General features: G+C 39.1%; 1 protein-coding gene across 3 annotated transcripts in view; it reads left to right on the top strand.

Moving 5' to 3' along the window:
- The first annotated feature begins 4350 nt into the window (after positions 1-4350).
- Positions 4351-23848, top strand: part of LOC145344976 (calcipressin-2-like) — a 274038-nt gene continuing 254540 nt past the window's right edge. The window contains exons 1-2 of one of the 3 annotated variants that reach the window (XM_080192391.1): positions 4351-4371; positions 5097-5322. In XM_080192391.1, the coding sequence (XP_080048517.1) occupies positions 5098-5322 (225 nt within the window). In that variant the 5' untranslated portion in view covers positions 4351-4371; position 5097. The other 2 variants (XM_080192389.1, XM_080192392.1) reach the window with 2 other exon arrangements.

Genomic DNA, 23848 nt, shown 5'->3' with positions numbered 1-23848 from the left:
TTCCTGAGGTTTCCATCACAGATGCCATAACACCATAAAAAATAGGAACAGAAGTAGGTTGTTTGGCCCCTCGAGCCTGCTGTGCCATTCAACAGGATCATGATGATCCAACATTCCTCATGTCCACTTTCCTGCCCTTTCCCTTAGCCCTTGATTCCCTTACTGATCAAAAATCTATCTATCTCAGATTTAAACTGACACCCTTTTATTCTGAGACTCTGCCCTCTGGTCCTAGACTCTCCCGTAAGGGAAAATATCCTCTCAGCATTTACCCTGTCAAGCCCCTTAAAAATCCTCTATGCATCAATAAGATCACTTCTCATTTTTCTAAATTCCAATGAGTAGAGTCCCAACCTGTTTAACATTTCCTTATAAGACAATCCCTCCATGTCTGGGAACACCTTAGTGCACCTTCTCCGAACTGCCTCCAATGAAATATCTTTTCATAAATGGGGCCAAAACTGCTTACAATACTTCAGATGTGGTCTCACCAGTACCTTGTACAATTGCAGCAAGATTTCCCTATTTTTATATCCTAGTTCCTTTGAAATAAAGGCCAACATTCCATTATCCTTCCTGATTATCTTCTGCACATGTGCGCTAGCTTTCTGTGTTTCAAGCACAAGTACCCCCTCCCTCTGTGTTGCAGCTTTCTGCAGTTTTTTTCCATTTAAATAATACTGTTCTTTTGTTCTCCTTTCCAAAATGAACAACTTAACATTTTCCCACATTATACGCCATTTGCTAACATTTTATCGACTTAACCTATCAATATCTCTTTTTGTATTATTGAATCTAAATTACTTGTATCCATCTCACAACTTGCTTTTCCAACTGTTCACTTCCTTCCTCCAATTCATTAATTTATATTGTAAACAGTTGCAGTCCCGGAACTGATCCCTGGAAGGTAAAGTCGCCACAGTACCAGATGACGATAGGCTGCTTTCTCCTTTCAGGGGGAGAGCTGACTGGTGGTGATTTAACCTGAGCATTGCCACACCTCAGGCAAGGGACAAGGTTGAGAAGGTGGATCTTCTTGAATTACCTCAGTCAGTCCAGGAGTTGAACTCATGCTGTTGCTGTCACTCCGAATCACAAACCAGCCATCCAGCCAACTGAGCTAACTGATGATCCCCCTGATCCTTGTGGAACTCCACAAGTTACAGATCACCAACCTGAAAAAGAACCCCTTATCCCCACTCATTGTTTCCTACCCATTAGCCAATTCTCTATCTGTGCCAATACACTACTTCCAACACTATGGGCTCATATTTAATGACAATCTTTTATGAGGTACATTGTTGAATGCCTTCTGGAAGTCCAAATACAACACATCTACTGGTTCCCTTCTATCCAATCTGTTTGAGACTTCCTCCAAAAACTCCAATATTCAGCCAATTTAAATCACTCCACTTGATATAAGGACATAAGAACATAAGAAATAGGAGCAGGAGTAGGCCAACTAGCCCCTCGAGCCTGCCCCGCCATTCAATAAGATCATGGCTGATCTGTCGTGGCTCAGTTCCACATTCCCGTCCTCTCCCCATAACCCTTAATCCCCTCTCTTATCAAAAACCCATCAACCCGCGTCTTAAAAATATTTAGCGAGGCAGCCTCCACCACTTCAACGGGCAGAGAATTCCAGAGATTCACCACCCTTTGAGTGAAGAAGTTCCTCCTCAACTCCGTTCTAAACCACCCCCCCCTTTATCTTGAGGCTGTGCCCCCTAGTCCTACTATCCTTTCTGAGCGGGAAGAGCCTCTCCGCCTCCATCCTATCCATCCCATTCATCATCTTATACGTCTCAATGAGATCTCCCCTCATTCTTCTAAACTCTAACGAGTACAAGCCTAATTTATTCAGCCTCTCCTCATAGCTCAACCCCCTCAACTCCGGCATCAGCCTAGTAAACCTCCTCTGCACTCCCTCCAAGGCCAAAATATCCTTGCGTAAGTACGGCGCCCAAAACTGCACACAGTACTCCAGCTGCGGCCTCACCAATGCCCTATACAGCCGCAGCAAGACCTCCCTACTTTTATATTCAATCCCCCTCGCGATGAAGGCCAGCATCCCATTCGCCTTCCTGACCACCTGCTGCACATGCAAGCTGGGTTTTTGCGACTCATGCACAAGGACCCCGAGGTCCCTCTGCACCGTCGCCTGCTGCAGTTTTTCTCCACGTAAGTAATAATCCTTCCTACCATTATTCCTACCAAAGTGGACCACCTCGCACTTGCCAACATTAAATTCCATTTGCCATTTCCTGGCCCATTCGCCCAGCCTATCTAGATCCTTCTGTAGACTTGCCAACATTAAATTCCATTTGCCATTTCCTGGCCCATTCGCCCAGCCTATCTAGATCCTTCTGTAGACTCTCCACACCCTCCGCACAATTTGCCTTTCCACCAATTTTGGTGTCATCAGCAAATTTCGACACCCTACACTCGGTTCCCTCCTCCAGATCATCTATATAAATGGTAAATAGCTGAGGCCCCAGCACCGACCCCTGGGGCACTCCACTAGTCACCATCCGCCAATCCGAATAGCACCCATTGACCCCCACTCTCTGCCTCTTATTTGACAACACAGAAATGGCTGAAGGCACTGGATACTGCAAAGGTTATAGACCCTGATAACATCCTGGCAATGATACTTCATACTTGGGCTCCAGAACTAGCCATTTCCCAGCTGAGCTACAACAAAGGCTGGCAATATGGAAAATTGTCTAGATATTTTCTCTCTATGAAAAGCAAAACAATCCAATCTGGCCACTTATAACTCCATCAATCTACTTCCAATCATGCAGAGAAAGTGTAGTCGATAGTACTATCAAGAGGCAGTTACACAGTAATAACTTGCTCACTGATGCTCAGTTTGCCAGGATCACTTGGCTTTGATTTCATTCGAGCCTTTGTACAAACATGGACAACAGAACTGAACACAAGAGGGGAAGTGAGAGTGGCTCCTTTGATATTAAGGTAGCAACAGGGAATCTTGGCAAAATGAAGTCAATGAGAAGCATGCCTAAACTAGTTACAGTCATTTCTAATACAAAGGAAGATGATTGTGGTTATTGAAAGTCAATCATTTTAGATTCAGGACATCACTGTAGGAGTTCCTCAGCGTAGTGTCACGGGACCAAACATTTTCAATGACTTCATCAATGACCTTCACCAACGACTCCAATGTCAGAAGTCAAGATGTTCGCTGATGACGTTCAATACCATTTGCACTATATACATAATGAAGCAGTCCATGTCCATATGCAGCAAGGCCTGGACAAGAAATGTGCTAGGCAATGGCCATCTCCAACAGCAGAGAATCTAACCATCTCCCATTGACATTCAAAGGCTGAATCTTCCACTATCAATATTCTGGAGGATACCATTGACCAGAAACTGAATTGGACCAGCCATTTAAAAATTGTGGCTACAAAAGCAGATCACAGTCTGAAAAGTTTCCAAGGTATACAACTCACTTTCTGACTTCTCAAAACATGACCACCATCTAAAAGCACAAGCCAGGAATGTGATGGAACTTTCTCCAGTTGCCTGGATGAATGCCACTAATAACATTCAAGAAGCTTGACACCATCCAGGACAACGCTGTCCACTTGTTCAACATCTCATCCACTAACTTAAATATTCACTGCCTCCCCCCACAGCACAGTAGCAGCAATGTGCAACATCTCCAAGATGCACTGCAGTAACTCATCAAGTTCCTTCAAAAGCACCATCTAAACCCCTGACGTCGGGAATGGGCAGCAGATGTATAGAAACACCACCACCTTGCAAGCCTTACACAATCCTGACTTGGGAATTGTGTCTCAGTCCCTCTACCGTTGCTGGATCAAAATCCTGGAACTTCTTTCCAAAAAACACTGTTCGTGTACCTGCAGCGGATTGCCTGCAACGTTTCAGGAAGGCAGCTCACCACCACCTTCTCCAGGGAAATTAGGATAGAACATTGTCCTAGCCAAGGATTTAAAAACATAATAGGCAGCATTTGGAGGTAGCTTTCTGTCAGCACAGCCTCAGTTTGTGGAGCCAGTCCACTGAAGGAGCTTCGGTCTCCATCAGACAGCAGCAGCCGGTGGTCCCGCCCCCTCGGTCTCTCTCCGGAGCCCCGCCCTCCACTGTTCTCTCTCTGCTTTGGTTGGTCGGCGATCTTGGGTCCGGAGCGGCAAAGCAGGGTCAGGCGAGTGGCGATTGGCCGAGGCGCCTGTCGATCAGCGCCAGCTGGCGCGTTTGCTACAATGGATTGGCTAGTTGGCCGGCGGCTGTGGGACATGTCAATGGGTCTCGCGCCCCCCCCCAGCCCGCCCTCCCCTCCTCTCCCCGGGCCAGCTGTCAGGCCGGGCTGATTGAGAGGTAAGGTGATAGTCGGAGAGAGACGGAGAGTTGGGGACACACAGGCAGGTACGGGAGGCTCGGGCAGATTGTGTTTCATGTTCAGAGTGCAGTAATGTGTTCTTTCGGTGCTGCCGGAGCCGGTGAAGGCTTTTAACAATTCTACCCCGGGAGCTAGGCATGACAATAATTCATTCTCAGCAGCTGCCGGAATGACAGCTCCACATCTGAACTGTTTGAAGATTTCCAATGGTGCTTAAAGCACCGACTCCAACAGGACATGTTATTGACGGTGCGGCGTAAGCACATCTGTCGGAAAGGGGTTTCCAGCTCTTTCATAATAACTAGTTTCATATTTTTTCTCTATTTTCCGGGATAAAGCTGGAACAGCTGATTTTTTTGTAGGGGGTAGAATCAATTTGTAGGAAATCAGTCTGGAATGAAGTGTGAAACACAGTCACTGGTGAATCAGTTTACATGGATGATTTGTTTTTTTTTTGATCATGGTCAGTTTCTGCTTAAACCTTGTTGGTGGAAATCTCTTGTCTCTTGTATGGGTCTCGCTGTTTCGATATTGGCAGATAGGAAACAGTGCACCAAGAATAACACAACACGCGTGCCACTGTAGGCTGATAATTTGTTATCGTTCTGAAAAGGGTCTGCGATAGTCATATTTCCATTGAAGCGATGCTATTTTACTGCTTGGTGCAAGGCTGTACTTACCATCTACTTTGCATTTTCTCCAGGATGAGAGGAGACGATCCGTTTGCAGGGATGAGGAACCTGAAACGTTTCAGCGACAGAGCTGCGGCCGGCAATTTTTTGCTCCTTCGAGCGGCGGACATTCGCGATCCCAATGAACACATCCTGTCGCAGGAAGACTTCGATGAGATAACGGATTTCAACGACCTCCCGACCTCACTCTTTGCCTGCAACGTCCATCAGTCTGTTTTTGAAGACGAGCAAGGAAGGGTATGTGTGGCCATTAGTAACAAGGATGCGGTTGGATGTGAAATCTTGGAAAAGTGGACCAATGTGCCCTGGTGCCGTTTGTGTTAATTACTATAAATGCGTCAGATTATCTCGGATAAAGCATTCAGGGCAAAGGAAACAGTAAAGATGTATTAGTAAATGCCTATTAGAGGTAATGGGAATTATGACTCCAGAAAATCTTCATTTGTGTTAGGAGTTTTGACATAAGCCCCCAATCTTCCAACAGGACCTGGGCAATGTGTCTTTGTAGCCTTCTATTAGTGATGACTGCTGAATGATGCAAATGGCTGTTGATCTGGTTACCCATAGCGCGGTTTGAATGTGGAACTTATTACCACATGGTGTAATTGAGGTGAATGGTATGGATGTATTTGAGGGGAACGTAGACAAGTACACAGAGAAGAAACAATTGGAAGGATATGCACACAGGGCTGGATGAGGTAGGGTAGGAGGAGGTTGGTGTGGAGGATATACACCACCATGGACCAGTTGGCTAACTGGCCTCTTTCTGTTGTAAATTCTTCGGGATTCATGTTTAGCTGTTTGAAAGTTTGAATTCTCAGTGTTCGCTTCATCACACTAAGGTTCCCATCCCGTCGTCCCGCATGTTTAGCAAAGGAGAACACAATGTTGAATGTTCTGATCATAGTATTGCTCACCAATCAAGGCTGATTTATAGCAAATATGTGGTAATGCTCTGAAACAATTGAATGACCCCACTAATCGATAAGGGCACTAACTATGCCAATGTAGTATGCCAGGGAACATCAGATTCCAATCCAGTCATTCAAAATTGAAAAAAACTGAGTCTTTTTTAGTATTACAAAAATTATTTTTAAAAATGCAGTGACTTCAGCTTCAAGAAAAATGCTTCCATTTTATATGTGAAATGCTTTGTCTCCCCCACTGTGATTTTTGGCACTTTTTTTTACAGAACGCTGATCTTACACTTATAACACAGTGATATGTTCCTCCAAGTGACAAACATATAGCACAACTGGGCAAAGTACAGTACAAAGCACATGTAAACATCATACTATTTTTAGCACATTGAAGAAAACTACTGACCTGTGCTATTTTTGGATGTGGTGCAAAACCACTACTGTAGTTCTCCAAGGGTCACTGTCCAACAATCTGGCAGATAGAAAGTTCTATGTAGAGTTTAATTGAAGAACTTTGTTTCTACAGTGTGACACCTTGGCGCAGCTTTGAAGATGTACAACTCAATTTGCACAAAATAGAAATATATATACAATATATAAAAACATACACTTACTACACAAAGATCTATTAATTGAATATATATTTTACTGTTGATATCAAAACAATTTAAAAGTCAATAATAACTAACTATAATGTAATTGGATTTATTTTCATTTTCTTCTGAATTCTTTGCCCTATTGAAATTCATACCCAAATATGGATTAAAGCTCTAAATGTAAGGCTATTTAGCTCCCAAAAATAAAGTAATCTATTTTTATTCATGGGTCTGGTGAACATTTTTAGCTCCCAAGTGAACAGTACGTGAAATATGTAAAAAATTTTGATTCAAATGAGTTCCAGATTTTGAGAGAGCAGTGTGGGCCCTGTGAATTCCAGGATGAGTAACAATTACAGTGCTGTTTTTACTAGAATTCACAAAAATGTCACAGCAGTATTTTTACATTAGTAAAATAGTTCTTCGTACAATGAAAGGTGAGCTGAATTTCCCATTGCAGTTAAATGTAAATCCTCAACTTTAGTTCCGATATGAAAGCTTTTATCGGCTCCTAAGCTGACAATAAACTCTACCACTTATTAAAATTAAATGAATTGTATGGCCAACATTTAAGTGTAAAGCATTTCTTTTGGAAAATATCAGGAGCAAATGTGTCCAAATGACATTCCCACTATATGAATGAAACTTGTGCTGTTTACAACCTTTATCTTAACTCCCAAGGCTAAACTATATATTCTGAATTACTCTCTGCTATGCCTTATTGCATGCAATTTGACTGGGTATTGCTGCTTTCATACTGAAGTGCTTTCCAAGTCTTTATTGTTTAATGTTGTTCATGAGTGAAGATGAATGTTTATTATTGCATCATTATTACAGGTTTAATGAGGAATAATATTGAAACATTTTATGTCTGGCATGTAATTTTCTCTTTGTCCAAACCTTGGTATAAGTAGAAAATTGAGTGGATAAGAATGCAATATAATTCAGTATCATAATTTCCCAAATGTAATACATGCACAAACACAATACATACTCCAAGCTTCATGAACAAAATAATCAAGTTTGCCTTATACCACCTATAATGCCTATCCATCGTTGGAATAGTCGACACATACTAAATTGGGTCAGTAAAGTACATTTGGCCAGCCTTCGTAGGCTTCCATTCAAATACACTTGGAATTGGAGCCAATCAGTTTCTTCTCAGGACAAAATACAATCACCTGCAAAATACAGCACCTGTCAAGCAAATTAATCTCACTGAGTTTGCTCACTGATTATTACTTTCTCAACAAAACTATTCACCGTGGTGGGTCATTTATTATACGGCAGGGTTCTTTGCATTAATGTTTTGAATTTAAATTTTTAATGTGCAGATCTTACCATTATTCCTGGGGACATGACAGGGCAGTTGCAAGAGATGAACTGCAATCAAACATTTAAACATTAGATGCACATAAAATGGAATGAGCAGCTCTACCCTGGAACACATGATTTACACCAGCTTGCAACCAGAAGAAATTAAATGTCTTATTCATTGACCAATGGACCAAGAAGGTTGCCTGGAATGCAATTGATCCATCCCTGATTCAGTGTGATATTTAGAAATGTTGTTTCACAATTGCCATGGATGGTTCAGAAGACAACATTCTTTGGTATGACAATGCCACTGCCATGGTTAATGAAGGGAAGACAATATCTGCGGTGATACCATTTAATAGGAACTGTGTACATTGAAGACAGCAATTCTTTGAATATATTAAACATGAGCATTTCTAAGTGTGCTTCTATATATGTAAATAAATGTAGAAAAAAGCCTAGATTAGCTTCTTGTCCCTTTCAAAATTAAGTTTATAAATGCCAAAAATTAATAAAAACAGGAGTCAGTTCTTATTTATGTCTTAGCAACAGGAATAATTCAAAAGAAATACCATCAACACACAACATTTCTAGTAGGTACGCATTATCATTTACAAATCATTCAGAAAAGATGATCTATACCAGCTGCAAAAAACTCATTTTGATGTGTTACTATGTATAACATGCATCCTAGCTTTTAGAATGCATATTATACATAGTATAATAAAAACGCATATTATACTCTGAAAATTATGTTGCTGTTTTAGAACTCTTAGCAAATTCATTTTCAGAAATATCATACTTCAATAGATAAATATTGATCTCACAACGCTCATGACTTTCTGAAAACGTGCTTTAAACTGGAAATTAAAAGATACAAATTAAAAGATAATGAGTTCAGAGAATTAGAACACTTCTTATTAGCCTACTTATTAAAGCTTAAGTTTTCAAAATACGTGAAAAGATCTTGTAATTCACCAAAATAGATTTGTATTTTCTCTTGAGTGTGAAAATTTCCATCAATGGTAAATATAATATTAATAGTGATGGTAGCTAAGGCACTTTAGTATTTTAAAAATATATCTAACTGACTTCTGCAGCCACCATACCTCTCAGCCAGCACCAGCAGTGTGGAAAAGTTGCATCTCCACATCAGTTTCATGTTAATCCGACACCATACTGAGCAGAATCTCAGCCATTTCTGATGGGACAAGAACCATTTATAAAACATGTGTATGAGTAGAAGTACTTTGGAAAAACACCAAATTAAATTGCATGCAAGTATGTGTGTTTTGTATCTTTTGGTTAGTCTCTCTTGTTTTCCTCATATTAAAATAGGATATGGGGTGGTGGTGATTAATTTCATTTATCAATTTCCAGCTCCAAAATTTAGATAGGGAATGCTTATTTGCTGAAGAATGGTGGAGTTATTTCAAAGTTTATGTGGGTGGTCATTCCAGTCCATGTACCAAATTCCCGAGATGGGATCGTTTCCATTGGAAGTTATGATTAGGACAAAAAGAAAATTAGGAGCCTGGGCTTGTAATGGTCTCTGTGCTCATTTCAGACAACTGCCTGGGTCCAATTTTAATAAAGGACCTGAATTTAGCAGTGACTCAAACTCCAGTGTCTATCAGCATTTCTAAATTAATTATCGCAATGCCTGTTTTATAAAACAAGAATACGATGGCAAATTAAGACTCATACGAGTTGTGCCTTTAACTTATTGCAACATAATAATTGCCCACTCTAAAAGAAATGTAAAACCTTTTTACTTCAGCATAGTTAGACAAAAACGACTGCATGGATTAATGTATTTGAAATAATCCTGTTCAGCACTATGTTAAATGATAACTGTAAGCCACTGTAATTGTAGATATATTAATACAACATTTCTTCAATCATATGTATGCATAGCGGTTCATTCTGGAAGCCTTTGACCTAAAGAGCGGAAAAATGTTTATGTTCTTAATTATTGAAATTCACAGAATCACAGTGCAGAAGAGGCCTTTTGGCCCATAGAATCTGCACTGACACACAAGAAACAACTAGCGGTGAATTTTCCCATTCTGCCTGCCATGGGAATGGGAGCAGGTGAGGGGCTGACCATGGAAAGGTCTATTGACTTCAGGTCAGATTTTCTGGTTTTGGGGTGAGCGCGGCCAGAAAATCCCACCCCTGATCTAGTTACCTAATTTCATTTACCAGCACTTGGCCCATACCTTGTACGTTATGACATGCCAAGTGCACATCCAGGTACTTTTTACGGGACGTGAGGCAATGCGCCATGCCACTCTCCCAGTCAGCCCATTCCAAATCATCACCACATTTTTCCTCACATCCTCCCAAAGCCTCCTGCCCCTCATCTTGAACATATGTACCCTTGCGACTGACCCTTCAACTAAAAGGAACAGCTGCTCTTATCCACCTTGTCCATGTCCTCTATCTTATACATCTTGATCAGATTACTCTTCAGTCTTTCCTGCTCCAGTGAAAACAACCCAAGCCTATTCAACCTTTCTTCATAACTTAAGTGTTCCATCCCAGGCAGCATCCTAGTGAATCTCCTCAGCACCCACTCTGGTGTAATCACATCCTTTCAAAAATATGGTTGTGGCCTCACTAAAGTTCTGTACAACTACAACATGATTTCCCTGCTTTTGTAATCTATGCTTTGATTGATAAACCCAGTAAAAAGTCTGACAACACCAGGTTTAAGTCCAACCGATTTATTTGATAGTACACTCACGAGCTTTCGGGTTAGTCCCTTCATCAGGTGAATTAATAACCTGAAAGCTAGTGAGTGTGCTATCAAATAAATCGGTTGGACTTGAACCTGGTGTTGTCAGACTTTTTACTGTTTACCCCAGTCCAATGCTGGCATATCCACATCTTGATTGATAAAAGCAAGTGTCCCATATGCCTTTTTCACCACCCAATTAACATGCCCTTCTGTCTTCAGAAATCTGTGGACAACCACACCAAGGTCCCTTTGTTTTGTAGAATTTCTTAGTGTCATGCCGTTCATTGATACTGCCTTGTCAAATTACTCCTTTCATGGTGTATCACCTCACACTTTTCAGGTTTAAGTTCCATCTGCCACTTATCTGCTCATTTGACCATCCCTCTATATCTTCCTGTAGCCCAAGACACTCAGTCTCACTGTTAACTACCTAATCTTTGTGTTATCTATAAACTTATTAATCCTACCCCCACATTGTCATCTATGTAGGTTATGTAAATTACAGATATTACAGGACCCATCACAGATCCCTGTTGTATGCCACTGGACACTGGTTTCCAGTCCTTAAAGCAGACTTCAGTGTCTCCTACAACTGAGCCAATTGCTTTACATTTTCTTGCACTGGCGTATTTGAAAAATACATTAGGTTGAATCTCAGAGAAGTATTAAGATGTGAGTGAAGTTTTCAATGCTAATATTTCTTCTGTTGTACAAAAATCTACTATGCATAGCAGATGCATTTATTTTTAGAAATTCTAATGCCCATTTTTATTTGAAAAACTTAGGGATAATTTAAATCTAACCCACCCAGCAGGAAACAGTGTTTTTTGGTTGGCTGCCTGTTTTGCACCATACTTGGAGAACAAAATCAGGTGCTAAGTAAAATGGGTGCTTGACTGAAACTCATCCATTTTACTCCCAACAAGAAAGTTTAACATTGTTCTTGTTTGTGTCAAAAGTAGTAGAACATTTCCAGATGTATGAAAAGAGCTTAGATTTTGAAGTAAATTTATAATAATCTTTGGGAACTTTCCTTTAATCTGTAAATCATGTATCCAAATTAAAGTTCAAATGTGGCTTATTATTGATTTAGTTAGATTTAAAAAGCATCAAAGTTAGAAACAAGTCAACTCTAATAAAATTTCAGTATAATTGACATATTAGGAACATGGTTTGTTAGCCTTGGGCACAGGTGTTAGCACCCTGCAGGCTTCTGGCAAAAGTCCACATATCTTTAATAGTTTCAGGGCAACAATGCTGTTGGCCCATGTAGATTACAATGGGAAAGTTCATCATTGATCATAGCACAGACTGTACTCAACCTTTATGACTTTGCAACTCATAGTCCATTGCTATTAGAGACTGCTTAAGTTCAGGTCATTTTATTCTAAACACAATCTGATTTAGGTACAGTAGTAATCATGCTCAAAGTACTGTTTGTACACACAGCACCTTTATCTTGATATGTGTCAAATTGTCTCTGATTTCAAGTCTGACACATGAGCCATGGTGTACTGATTTCGTTCCAATAATGATGAAAACTGGGAGATTTCTCTGTATACTGGACTCTGTTGGATACAATTAATTATATGCATAACAGCAGGATGTTGTGAGAATACCGTTCTTCAAATGGCCTTCACAAGGTGGGAATGTGTTCTAGTATAGAGCACTCGTTATTTAACAGCAAATTACATATAAAGGGGTAATGTCTTCATTTGAAAACAAAAGTTTGTTGGTGTAACTTCCTGATTTTCCACCATACAATGCAATACTTTAACTTATAGCAAATGTATAGTTGCATTATTTTTGCACTGTGACCAAGAAAAACAGTAATACATTACTCTTTTCAAAACTGAAGTTAAAATGTCGATTAAACACTCTCTTATGAAAACTGTTTTTTTAAACAAAGGTTTTCAGTGATGGTATAATTTTAAAAAAATCGTATTATATCCATTGGATACTTTTTTTGGCTCACCTAACGTAGACACCATACTGTGGTACCAGATGAAACAATATCATTAGCCTATGGAAAAGATTCCCTCTGTGCACTAGGTGAAATCGTAAATGCATTCTTTATAAATGGATTTATGGTTTTAAAACAACTGATGCACAGAAGATATCTTCATTGTCTTGATTTTCATTGCTGCCTGCAGCTCAAACCACCCTTGTTATTTGAAGAAATGTCAGTTTTGTAGCTTTTGTCTGCACAAAATGTTTTTGTTGGGTGATATATAGACTGCCAATGAAGCCTGTAATTGTATTTCTACCCCCATATCTTGTGGAGGCAGAATGAAATACTATTATTCCCATGGATCGAAATCAAGAGAGAACGTCATAGCAATATGTAAAACAAATGATTTGACTGCTACGGGTAACTGATTACTTGAAATGTGAAATTTCAAGTTCAGAAACAAAATTCTCCTAAATTATTTTAATCAATTAATAGTATTAAAGAATTAAGATATTTAGCTTTTGAAAACATCATGGGAATCCAAAGGTCAGAATTCTTAAAGTTTAGAATTTCCCAAGATGCATTGTCTTGACTCCTCCTATCAAGGTTTTATTATTTGCATGCTGCAAAGTAAGAAAGATAATGTTGAATTTATGTAGCACCTTTTATGACCTCTGAATATTCTAAAGTATTTTGAAACCAAATTAAGTATTTTTCTGGTTACTTTTCTAACATAGGGAACGTGGCAACCTATTTGTCTACAACAAGCACCCATGAACAGTAGTGTGATGATGACAAGGTAATCTGTTTTAGAGATGTTCATCGAGGGCTAAATATTGACCTGACACCTGCTGTCCTTTGAAATAGTGCTTTTACGTCTACCTGCATGGGCAAATGATACATCAGCTTAATGACACATCCGATAGTTCACACTTTGAACAGTTCAGCACTCCTTCCCTTGGAACATCTGCCTAGATTATTGAACTCGGGTCTCCAGGGTGCAACTTGAATTCATAACTTCCTATATCAGAGGCAAGAGTGCTCCCAACTGATCCATAGGTGATAGTTGATAACATGAAAAAAATCTTCCATTACCCAGAACTATCAGTTTAGAAATCATCTCAAGAATATCTGTAAGCAGTCATCTTTTTAAATTAATTTAAAAAAAATTTACCCATTTTTTGCTCCATTTCAAGTTATTGCTCTTTTTGAAGACTAAGATTTCCAGAAGGCATTTGATAAGGTGCCATTTCAAAAGTTATTGTGGAAAATGAAAGCTCATGGTGCATAGGGTAAAATATTAGCATGTATAGAAGACTAGCTGCTGGCACAAAACAGAGTGTGCATAAATGTGTAGATGTGATGAGTGGCATCCCACAGGGTTATGTGCTGTGGTCTCAACTTTTTACACTTTATATCAATTACTTAGAAGAGGGGTGTGAAAGTATGGCCATTAAATTTGCACATGACTCAAAGGTAGGGAGGACATTGTGCTGTGAAGAGGACTTCAGGAAGTTGCAGACAGATATACATAGATTGAATGAGTGAGCAAAGATCTGGCAGATGGAGCGTGTATGGGAAAATGTGAAATTATTCACTTTGGCAGAAAGAATGAAAAAAAGGGTATTACTTAAATAGAGAACAGCTGCAGAATTCTGAGATGCAGAGGCATCTAGGTGTTCAAGTGAATGAGGCGCAAAAAGTTAGTATACAGGAGCAGCAAGTAATTAGGAAGGCAAATGGAATTCTATCCTATACTATACAAAAGGAATTGAAATAAAAAGACATATGCTTCAGTTAGACAGGTCATTGGTGAGACCACATTTTGAATATTGTGGCCTGAATTTTCAGGATGACAAGTGCTCAGCATCCATCATCCGAAGACTCAGTGGGGAATGCATCCACCCCCTCCCCCCAACTCAGACAAGCCTGCTGTCATTTTGCACTCAAGTGAGTGTTGATTGATAGCAAGCAGCACTTCCACCCACACTTGAAAGGAAGTCTTGGGGAGCTGCTGTCCAATTAGATTGGCTGACAGCTCTCCAGCCCATCCAGGCACAGCACTGCAGTGGCTGTAAGAGATACTATAGCACTGTACCTGAGACAAGGTCCCAGGAACCACAGTGCTGTTAAGTATCAGGACCCTGGGGATGGGAGGGTTGGGAATAATGCCTGGGGGTAGGCCAGGGGTGATGGATGGGATGACCTGAGGTCTCTGGTCTGTGAGGGGAGGGTATACTATTCTAAAGGCGCCTTCTGATGGCAGCGATCCCACGCTCCTGCACCTCCCTTTTTTGCCTGTGTTTGCAAGCGAGAACTTTTTCTAATATCTACCCTCAGAGTTTCTGCCTGCCGGCCTAAAAATTAAGGCTAGGTGTGAAACATCCCATAAGGAGCCATTAAATGGCTACTTAATGATCTTAATTGGGGCATGTGCAGACTTCCCATCCAAGACCCTGTCTGCCACAGCTTAAAATTGTGTCTGGATTGGGCGGGCAGGATCATGAGGGATGGTTTGTGTGTAAAATTCTGGTTTGCGTACAGTTTTGGTATCGTTCTGTGATAAAGCATGTAAGCATGTTGAAGGTGGGTTCAAAGGAGGCTTACCACATTGATGTCTAGAATGTCTTTCGAAGAAAGGTTGAACATACAGGGTTTATTTTCACTGGAGTTTAGAAGGGTGAGGGGTGACTTAATTTAAGTAAATAAGATCCTGAATGGTCTAGATAAGGTGGATATACAAAAGATGTTTTCTCTAGTGGTTGAGTCCAAAACTAGGGGGCACAAATTAGGGGTCATCCTTATAGGACAGAAATTTGGAGAAGTTTTTTCTCTGAAGGTTGTGTGACTTTGGAACTTTCTGTCTCAGAAGGCAGTGGAGGTGAGGTCACTGAATATTTTTAAGGTGGAAGTAGATAGTTTCTTATTGGGCATGGGATCCAATGTCGTCAAGGGGTAGATGGGGATGTAGAACTTGAAACGCAAACTGCTCAATCATGATCTCATTGCGGCAGCACAGTGGTCAGCACTGCTGCCTCACAGCTCCAGGGACCTGGGTTCAATTCCAGTCTTTGTTACTGTCTGTGTGGAGTTAGCTCATTCTCCTCAGGTTTGCCAGTTGTTTGTCCATGTGCTCTGGTTTCCTTCCACAATCCCAGGGTGTGCAGGTTAGGTGGATTGCTAAATTGACCCTTAGTGTCTTAAGATGCGTAGGTAAGATGGATTAGTAATGGAAAATGTGTGGAATAACAGGATAGGGTGGGGAGACGGCCTAGATAAGATACTCTGTCAGGGAGTTGGTGCAGACTTGCTGGGATGAATCGTTTCTTCTGCACTCTAGGGTTTCTATGATTCAATGATTGAATGAATGGTGAGGAGGCTTGAGGAACCAAATGGTTGACTTCTGACTTCTGCTCCATTTCATATGTTCAAAATATTTTGAATATAACTCAGTTTTTCATTCCTGATGGATATAAAATGATGTTTATAAAATCCCACCCCATGTCTTTTTTTTACAGCCAAGTTAAGCTGTTTGGGTACTTTGAGTTGGAGCTTAAAGTTGTATTTTCACTTAAGCATTAGCCTTAGCACGGACATTTTGAGTTATTGTATTTCAACTCATCTGCTGTTTTTCATCTCTCTTTAGGTCCAATGACCACAGATTTATACTCCTCAGAGTTAAAATCTGAATTTAGACATTCCTATTTGTGATGTAGATTTGTTTTTCTATTTCCTTGTTTTGTTCCTCCTTTTATGGACTACAAATTATGCACTCTGAGGCTAGGCTATTTTCATTGAGGTGGATTTGTTGTGGGATACATCCAGCCCTTTACAGAGCGATTATTTTCTCCTAAAATAGGTGCCGTCTGTGTTTTGCGTTTAGTGAATCAGCCCTATTCTGTGTTAAATGTGGTGGAATAATGCTATTTAAAGTGTCTCTGCTCTATAATCATATAGGTTTGAAGGCCATATTTCCAAAATATGGTTATATAATTGATCTTTAAAAGAGGGGCTGATTTCATAGACAGGAAAAGAGAGAGCCCACATCAGAATGTTTTTGTAGCATGATTATTTTTATGAATGAATAACATGAGTTTATGTTATTACATAAACATGTATTAATAAGAATTCAGAAAACATTTCCCTTTTACATGAAGACTATCTTTTTAAGATGGTTTCAATTTTTTACTTAATATAAATAGCATACTCACTTACAGACCGTCAGTGGCACCAATCATGATAGTGAGAATTTTGCACTCCATTTTCCTGGCCACATGACTGACTGGTCAGTAAAGGAGCTAGCAGCAAATATACTATTGCAGTGAAAAAAAAAGGCAGAATTACACTTGTATAGTACCTTTCACAACTATAGGCTATCCCAAAGCACGTTACAGCCAGTGAAGCACATTTAAAATGTATCCACTAGTCTAACAAAACAAATATAGCAATCAATTTGCACACTGCAAAGACTCACAAATACAAGTATGACAATTTGTTCTTTGTGATATAGATTGAGAGATAAATATCGGCAAGGACACTGGGATAACTTCCCTGCTCCTCTTCAAAATATTAGAATCATAGAACCAGAGAGTCCCTACAGTGTAGAAAGAGGCCATTTGTCCCATCAAGCCTGTACTGACTCTCTGAACGAGCTTCTTACCTAGGCCCACCCTTCTCACCCATCCTATCCCTGTAACTTTGCGCATTTACTATGGCTAATCTACCTAACCTACACACCTTTGGACACTAACAGGCAATTTACCATGGCCAATCCATCTAACCTGCACATTTTAGGACTGGTGGTCACCAATCCTCGCAATTACTACAATTAGTGAATGGAATGAATCAGTGATATTGCCATGGGATCCTTTACATCCATTTGAGAGGGCAGACAAAGTCTTGATTTAATATCTCATTCAAACGATGACACCTCTGGAGCGTGCTCTCAGTACTGTGCTGAAGTGATGGCTTAGATTTTCGTACTCAATTCTCTGAAGTGGGACTTGGACCCACAACCTTCTAACTTAGAGGTGAGAGTGCTACAAACTGAGACAAAGCTGATTGATAGTATTAGTCTTGTCTAAGACAAGAACCGGCAGGTAATCGATGTAAATATTAATTTCATCATTTTTTACAGGCTTGAAACTAAGGAGATTGGTACAGAAAAAAAATTATATATTCTATCCTTTAAGAGAAGATATCTAATTGTGTTGGTTTGTCCCAGAGAGGTTACTACTCATCTGAATGGTTCAATGAAACTGGGGAAAAAGATACAAAAGTCTGAGAACATGTATCAACTGACTCAACAGCTTCACCCCTGCTGCTATCAGACTTTTGAATGGCCCTATCATATATTAGATGACCTTTCTCTTCATCCTATTTGTAACTGCAACACTACATTCTGCACCCTATCCTTTCTTTTTCCCTATGTACTCTATGAACAGTATGTTTTGTCTGTATAGCTCATAAGCAGCAATATTTTTCACTGTATCCCAACACATGACAATAATAAATCAAATCAAATGAAGGTGTAGCTATGAATTATTAACCTCAGTAGTTAATTATTTTGAATTTCATCATCATGGCGATGCAATCTGTTTCCAAGATCAGTACAGCAACTTGGATTGAGAGAACTTAGAGCAGGGATACTTTGCACACTCCTGGATTTTCCCATACTATATCAGCAGCCGCAAACTCTTTGTTTTTATACTTTGTTCTGATTGTTATTTGTATCTAGTAGTCAATCTCTTTTGGAAAAGCAGATTCTTCCAGAGAGTAAAGTTGAATATTTTGCAACTATTTGGAAAGTTATATTTTATTGTAAAAATTTACACATTTTGTTGGCTCCTTTTAAATGAGATGTTAAACCAAGACACTGTCTTGACTCATCAGGTAGATGTAAAGGATTTAAAGGACACTATTTTCTAGAAGCACAAAGGAGTTCTTCCTATTGTTCAGACCAATATTTATCCCTCAAAGAATATCACAAAGCAGATTATCTGGTCATTATCACATTCCTGTTTATGGGACCTTGCTGTGCTCAGTTTGAATATCGTGTTTTCCTACATTAGAGCAGTGACTACCCTTTGGTTATAAAGCATTTTGAGATGTCCTTAGGCTAGAAAAAAAATTATAAGTGCAATTCTTCTTTTCCCTTGGTATTATAAACTGTTAAGAGCCACATAGCTCTAAAGGAACAACTGCACATTTTTTTTGGGAGTCTTGGCATAAGCTTCCTAACTTCATGGATCTGTTCTGAGATGTAATTAAAATTGAGCGAACTACTGCAACTCAATGTTTTGACAGTTTGTTTAAAAAGTTATTTTTTAAAAGTAAAAGTCACTTTCTTGAGTACCACCATGAACTACGTTGCAAACGCTTCATTGTTTTTTCCTTTTACAAATTCCTTTTACAAATCTTGTTAAATGGCATAGCACATCCAGCAAATTGATAATTTCTAGCCTGACACTACAGTAATGTCGTAACTGGCTCCTTTATGGGGTGGATATTGGGAAGATTATTGGATCATGTGATCCAATCAGCCAATGGGGAAGAAGTGTGGGGTATCAGTGCCAAACATGGGCTTCTGCCTGCTCTAAGTTCTCTCAATCCAAGTTGCTGCACTGATCTTGGAAACAGGTTGCATCACCATGATGATGAAATTCAAAATAATTAACTACTGATGTTAATAATTCATAGCTACCCCTTCATTTGATTTGATTTATTATTGTCATGTGTTGGGATACAATGAAAAATAATGCTGCTTATGAGCTATACAGACAAAACATACTGTTCATAGAGTACATAGGGAAAAAGGAAAGGATAGGGTGCAGAATGTAGTGTTGCAGTTACAGATAGGATGAAGAGAAAGGTCATCTAATATATGATAGGACCATTCAAAAGTCTGATAGCAGCAGGGATGAAGCTGTTTTTGAGTCAGTTGGTACATGTTCTCAGACTTTTGTATCTTTTTCACCAGTTTCTTAGAAGCGTTAACATCATGAAAGTACTTTGTATATGTTTACTTACTTGCAAATAAACCATTATAATTTGTTACACTAGTGGTTGCCAATCATTGCAATTACTCTAGGCAGTGAATGAAATAAATCAGTGTTATTGTGGGACAAATTGTGATGATCGCTTATGACAAACTAATAGCTTCTATAAAGTTATTTCATTTGTGTGCTGACACCACAATATATGTCCTTTATAAAAAAAAAAGAGGCAGTATGCTCTGTAGATTATGACATCTCTAGAACTGCTGAGCGTAATTACGTTAGAAACTAATACTAAATGCCAAAGCAGTCAGATGGAGGGGAAAGATTCAGCAACTTGCAATACATTGTTAATTAGTAATTAATAATGTTTAGAACAGTCTATTGCTTAATCATACCATGTCTGAATACATTTTCAACAAGATGGACCAGGCTAAGATTTCACATGGCTACTCCAAAAAAATATTTCTGCAAACACTGAATTATATTTCATTGTTGGTTATGGTCCAGCCTGTTAAATACTAATAATACCTGCTTATATTTTTTCATATAACGGATCATCCTTTCGCATCAAAACTTGTTTCATACTTCCTATTTTGCAATGGCCCCCCCCCCGCCCTACCCATTATGGGCGGAGTTGCTTCATAGTATTGCTTGTCCATTGAGTGATCTAAAGCTGACCAAATGAATAATCCAGTTAGAGTTGAAGAGCTAATGTTAAATTCTGTCAACAGTAGCAAAAGACAACCAACGAGAAAAATTATTTTGTGGTAGTTTAATATTACTGTAATTGTTTATCCCTCATTTCACCCTGAATCTTGCCCTTAGCACACCACTGCATTTTTCTCACTTACTACTATTATGCATGTGCCCAAAGGCACAGATAGTTACTTAGGTTAAGAGGAAAACAGTTAATAGAATCACAAATACAGTAAAGCAAATGATGCAAGAAGCAAATTCAGTATTTAGAGATTAGTTCACAAAATCAAAAAAGATGTACCTGGAGAATTCAGGCAGCATACTGTATCATAGCATAGGTCTCAATGATATGCTGGTGACAGTAGTGGTAATTAAAACTTTGGCTGTAGAGTTAACCTGGAATAAGGCATGAGATCATTAAAACGTATTGGATCAAAAGTGGACTAAACAAGTCTATCTGTATCAATTGGTTCCTTATTCTACAAATAAGCTAATGTATATTAGATAATTATTTTGTAATCTGTGTAAAGGGCTATTCCATGTATTGAGTTGATTGCAGTTACTAGTACATTTCTGCATCTTTAGATCATTACTGGAGTTGGTTGTGTGTTCTTTTTCAGAGACTAAGCATTGAGCTTAACTTTAGCTAATACAAAGACTCGTGACATCAGTATCCTGGTTAAAGTTGTATCTTTATTTGACCAATGATCGCTGGGAGAGATAGCATTGGGCAATGGAACACCTCTCTGATGAGAAGACCCTCAGCATTCTAATACCACTCTGAGGTTACAATACATCATTTATACATTTTCAAATTTGCTTTGTTGCCTTCCCATTAGTTATGAATCAGTTATTAGTACAAATCAATCATTGTTAACAGTTGTCATATACTTTAGCTGATTACGTTCTACCTGCTGATATCATGGAATTTCGTTGGACCATAGAATCTGGATGCTGCTTCCCCCTGTTGCTTAGCAACCCCTGATGCTTAACTATAGAGTTCAAAATGTACTGTTCTCACCAATTCTCAATTACATCAGTGGTCGAGTCAAACAGTTGATATTCCCATGACTGAGAAGCACTGTCTTATCAGTACAAATTGAACAGATCTATTCATACTGTGGCTTTGGGAACCCATATACAGTCTATAACTTTTGCTGATAAAAATATGTACATTCTGTGGTTTCATTGTTCCATAGAATGTGGTTCGTCTCTCTCAGTCTTCACCCACCGTGGTGTGGAGCAGCCTGCCTTTGGGTAAAGTGTACAGATTACTTTAAAATACATTTAAAATCTAAAACACATGCTTAAATCAGAAATACTTGTGTAAATTTCTTACTGTGATTATATGTGTCTTTATGCAGACTGTGCCCCGTAAGTCTGTAACTTGGATCTGGAGTCAGTTCTTTTAATGCTAGTAGTTTTATCAGTGTCTTAAATTCCTGATTATTTGAGATTTCTGTAACAGAGCCTAATGACCTGTTTATATTGGTGCAGTACTTCAAGCACATTTGTAATATTGCATGCTATTGCTTCTTATTGCATGGTACTCAGACCTGGTCTCATCTACAAATGGCTACAACCCCACACAATGAGTTGGATTTTACAGCATATTGTATTCCTTGACCTTTAAGCCAGTCATCATTTCCACCCAGCTGCCCCACAGCAATATTACTCTGAGAGCAGCCTTCGTTGTTTCTAAGTGGGACGTCTGCCTTCATCTGCAGAGCAGTCCTGCCCTAGAGAGCTGCAAGCCAATCTGGTTGGTCAGGAGCTCTGTAGCCCCAGCAGTGACAGGGTTAAATGGTAACCCTTGCTGGGACTATTTTTTAAAAGCCAAATGTCCGTGAGTGAATACATATATATGCTGTAGAAATTTCATTTATGAAGCATTATAACTGTGAACATGTCTATCTTTGAATAACATGAATTAATAACCTGAGTTTGGTCATATGCGTTACTGCAAAGTGGCATTGAGGAATTTTGTGGTACTTCTAAACTGGCTACTTGCTGTGCTGTGTGCCTTGAGGTTAATTTTAAAAAATACTTTTCAGATGTTAACATGCAACACAAAAGGTAAATTAAAAATAGTGCATTAATTTGTGACACAATTGGCTGGCTGCATGCCTCCATCATTAGGTATGATTTTGTGCTGATCTTTTGATGGTCATACTGGATGGGTACCACGATTGTAGGCTCTACGTGTATCAGCACCCATCCCCTTCCCCAGGATTTGTCGTGAGACCATAGGGAAGCCGTGCCAAGTGTTCAACTTCCCACGCTAAATTTGTCTTCAAAAACAATTGTAGAAGGTAATAAATAGCTTTCATTATAATAACATAAAGAGTGAAGTTGAATTGAAAAGGATTTTATTTACATTCTCAAGTTTTCTAATTTTTAAAAAATCAATAGGCACCAACTATTTGCAGTAATGTTATAGCACTTATCCTCAGGGTGCAATCTGTCACTCTTTTTGCCAAATGCTGGAAAGCTGATGGATCCAGATTCTGCCTGAAATTTTTGTGCTTCTGTTGACTGCAGCATTTGGACAACAAGTTCAAAACCATTACAAGACCTTGACGTTCAAGTCTAACTTCATCATACCCATATCTATTATGTATCACACAAGTGCAATGGTTCTTCTCAAGCAAAAAGGGGACAAGGGAAATAAACATCGGTCTGTAATGAATTCAAAGAAATGGTAGTGATCGTTGAAATAATCAGTTCTCCTTTTTGATAGTTGAAACAAAGCTATAAATAATACAGTATATCTATCACAGCTCTTCCTTCAACAATTTAAAGCTGGTTCTTTGAAGTGGCTGGGAAAGGATGTTGCCTTAGGAGAGCCCAGCATTTAATGTGCTGGAATGTACTGAGATAAAGAGGGAATCAATTTTTGTTGATAAAATTCCTAACGCTGATTTAATTTGCCTCCTTTTTATTGGGAATCTCTCGAGTATCATTTCTGCACTTGAACATGGAAACTTTCTATTCTGGATATGATAAGTTTGAAAATATAAGACGGAGAGAGAGAGGGTGACTGGAAATGAGGTTAAAATGTGAAGGAAACTTTATTTTCATGAATCTGTGTAAAGGTAATCAATTTTGTTGACTAACTGTGATTCAATAGTTCAGGGCAACTGAAAATTGCACTTTGAGGTTATTTGGCACCAGGATGTACAGAACATGGAGATTTTATCCCACTGGAAATGGTCCAAGCTTAACTTTAGACCTTTTGGGATTGTTTCCAGGCATGTATCAGCATAACTGAGATGTTTTTGATTATATTCCAAATTTCTAGTAAGGTTACACCACCCATCAGCTCAAGATCACCAAAGTCAGTTAAACCTATATTCAAAAGGATTTAGAGTATAGCTCCATGTCATTTACAAACTGAGATTTCTTGCACAGCTGTTGTTCAGTGCACTTAGAAAATCTAGAATTTTTCAGTAGTGAACACATGATGGTGTGTGTACAATAAACAATTGATTGTTATTTGCTTGGAAAAAAAATCTGGAATGAGCTGGTGCAACAGCATTATT

This window comes from Carcharhinus amblyrhynchos, chromosome 7 (assembly GCF_965287045.1).
Source record: "Carcharhinus amblyrhynchos chromosome 7, sCarAmb.v2.hapA, whole genome shotgun sequence".
Lineage (NCBI taxonomy): Eukaryota > Metazoa > Chordata > Chondrichthyes > Carcharhiniformes > Carcharhinidae > Carcharhinus > Carcharhinus amblyrhynchos.
This window is presented reverse-complemented; position numbering and strand designations above follow the sequence as displayed.